A 1,616-nucleotide genomic window follows, 5' to 3' on the forward strand; every position below is an offset into this window, starting at 1 on the left:
TTGGAGTACTCGCTGCTCCCCAGCTCAGTGTCGGGGGCAAAATCCAGGTCGTGGTCCACAATTTGACCCCACTGCATGAAGAGCAGGGACGTGTTTTGGTCCAGAACATCCTCCTCATTCAGGTAGCTGGCAATCTGGTTGGATACCTCACGGGCCTGCAGGAGGGCAAGGGAGGGAAGGGAGGATTGGAGGAAAAAGTGCTTTGAGGTTCCAGATTGAGCTGCAGTTTTTTGCGTTCCTACGACTAAATAAGGAGCACTTATTTAATCCTCGTGGCAAGCTTGTGAGGTATGTGGCATTCCCCCCATTTTGTAGATGAAACTGGGTCCTTGAGAGGTGAGGTCAATTCTCCAAGGTCAGCCACAAAGGGACAGGGATGGGATTAAACACAGGCCTGTGTGACTCGAGGGCTTGCAAGGCTAGTGCCCTTTCCACTGGGGAGAGGGAAAACAAAGGCGGCTGCCTCTGAAGTGCCAGGTGTCGGGGAGGGGCTCAGGGGAAGGGCTGCCAACTCCGATGAGGCCAAGGGAGAGGACCTCCAGGCAAACAACAGCTGATGCACCCCGGGGGCCGGGGCAGCGAAAGCATAAGCAGGATGGGGTAGGGAGGCCATCTGCCTAGGAGGCCCCAGGGTATCTGGCCCGTGGGCAACCGGGATGGGACAGCCACGTGGCTAGGCTCCGGGCTCTGCGCTCTGCTGCCCTCTCGTGGCAGCAGAGGAACATCGCCAGGCAGCCAGTCCTAAGGTCCATCTCTCCCGCTGCGGCCCCACCGCGCACCCGCGTCCTCCCACCTATTTCTTCTTCCTTGTTTTATGGGTGGGGTGCGCATCTGCTCCCCTCTGACTCCCACCCTCACCCTCCTGCTGGGGCCTCACCAGCGGGATCCGGAAGCCGTTCCGGGTCTTCCCCGGCGTCCACCCGAAGGGCAGGGAGAGCCCGTCCTCGTACTCCGCCGGCAGCCAGCGCGCCAGCGCCCTGTTGGCAGCGCCCAGCGCGGGGTTCCTCCTAAAACCGAAGGACCCGCCCTCAGCCGCGGCCGCTCCACTCCGGGGTTTGCTTCTCGCAAACCCCTCGGGGATCCCATGAGGAAGGACCGGGAGCCTCCGCCGAGGGAAAGGGGGTGCGGAGGAGGCGCCTCTCAAACGGGAGGGTTTCTGAACTACCCCCACCACCTGCAGGCGCGGGGCTCCTATGCCCTGGGGAAGGGTGCTGCCTCCAGTGGGATCAGGTGGTCTCTTTAGAAGATGGGAGTTAGGAGATGGTTCCAACAGAACAGATTCCAGTGGTGCCCCAAGTTTAGGAGGGTAAGGCAGTGGCTGGGCTTGGAATGCCCAAGGGGCAAAGCCCCTGGCTGGGCTGGGCTGGGCTGGGCAGGTGGGCTGGGTAAGGCAGATGGGCAGGGTGAGGCAGGTGGGCTGGGTGAGGCAGGTGGGCAGGGTGAGGCAGGTGGGCTGGGTAAGGCAGGTGGGCAGGGTGAGGCAGGTGGGCTGGGTTGGGTAGGTGGGCTGGGTGAGGCAGATGGGCAGGGTGAGGCAGGTGGGCTGGGTGAGGCAGGTGGGCTGGGTGAGGCAGATGGGCAGGGTGAGGCAGGTGGGCTGGGTGAGGCAGGTGGGC

The 1,616-nt window shown here is 62.9% G+C and overlaps 1 protein-coding gene across 1 annotated transcript in view; it reads right to left on the reverse strand.

The window, feature by feature from the left end:
- The window catches only part of LPO (lactoperoxidase), a 16,221-nt gene that overhangs the window by 10,443 nt on the left and 4,162 nt on the right, over window positions 1–1,616 (reverse strand). Inside the window, exons 5-6 of the mRNA XM_006756205.2 lie at window positions 878–1,007; window positions 1–155 (exon numbers count right to left, since the gene is read on the reverse strand). Coding sequence (XP_006756268.1) covers window positions 1–155; window positions 878–1,007 — 285 coding nt within the window. The remainder of the gene's footprint in view (window positions 156–877; window positions 1,008–1,616) is intronic.

Source organism: Myotis davidii, unplaced genomic scaffold (assembly GCF_000327345.1).
Source record: "Myotis davidii unplaced genomic scaffold, ASM32734v1 scaffold993, whole genome shotgun sequence".
NCBI lineage: Eukaryota > Metazoa > Chordata > Mammalia > Chiroptera > Vespertilionidae > Myotis > Myotis davidii.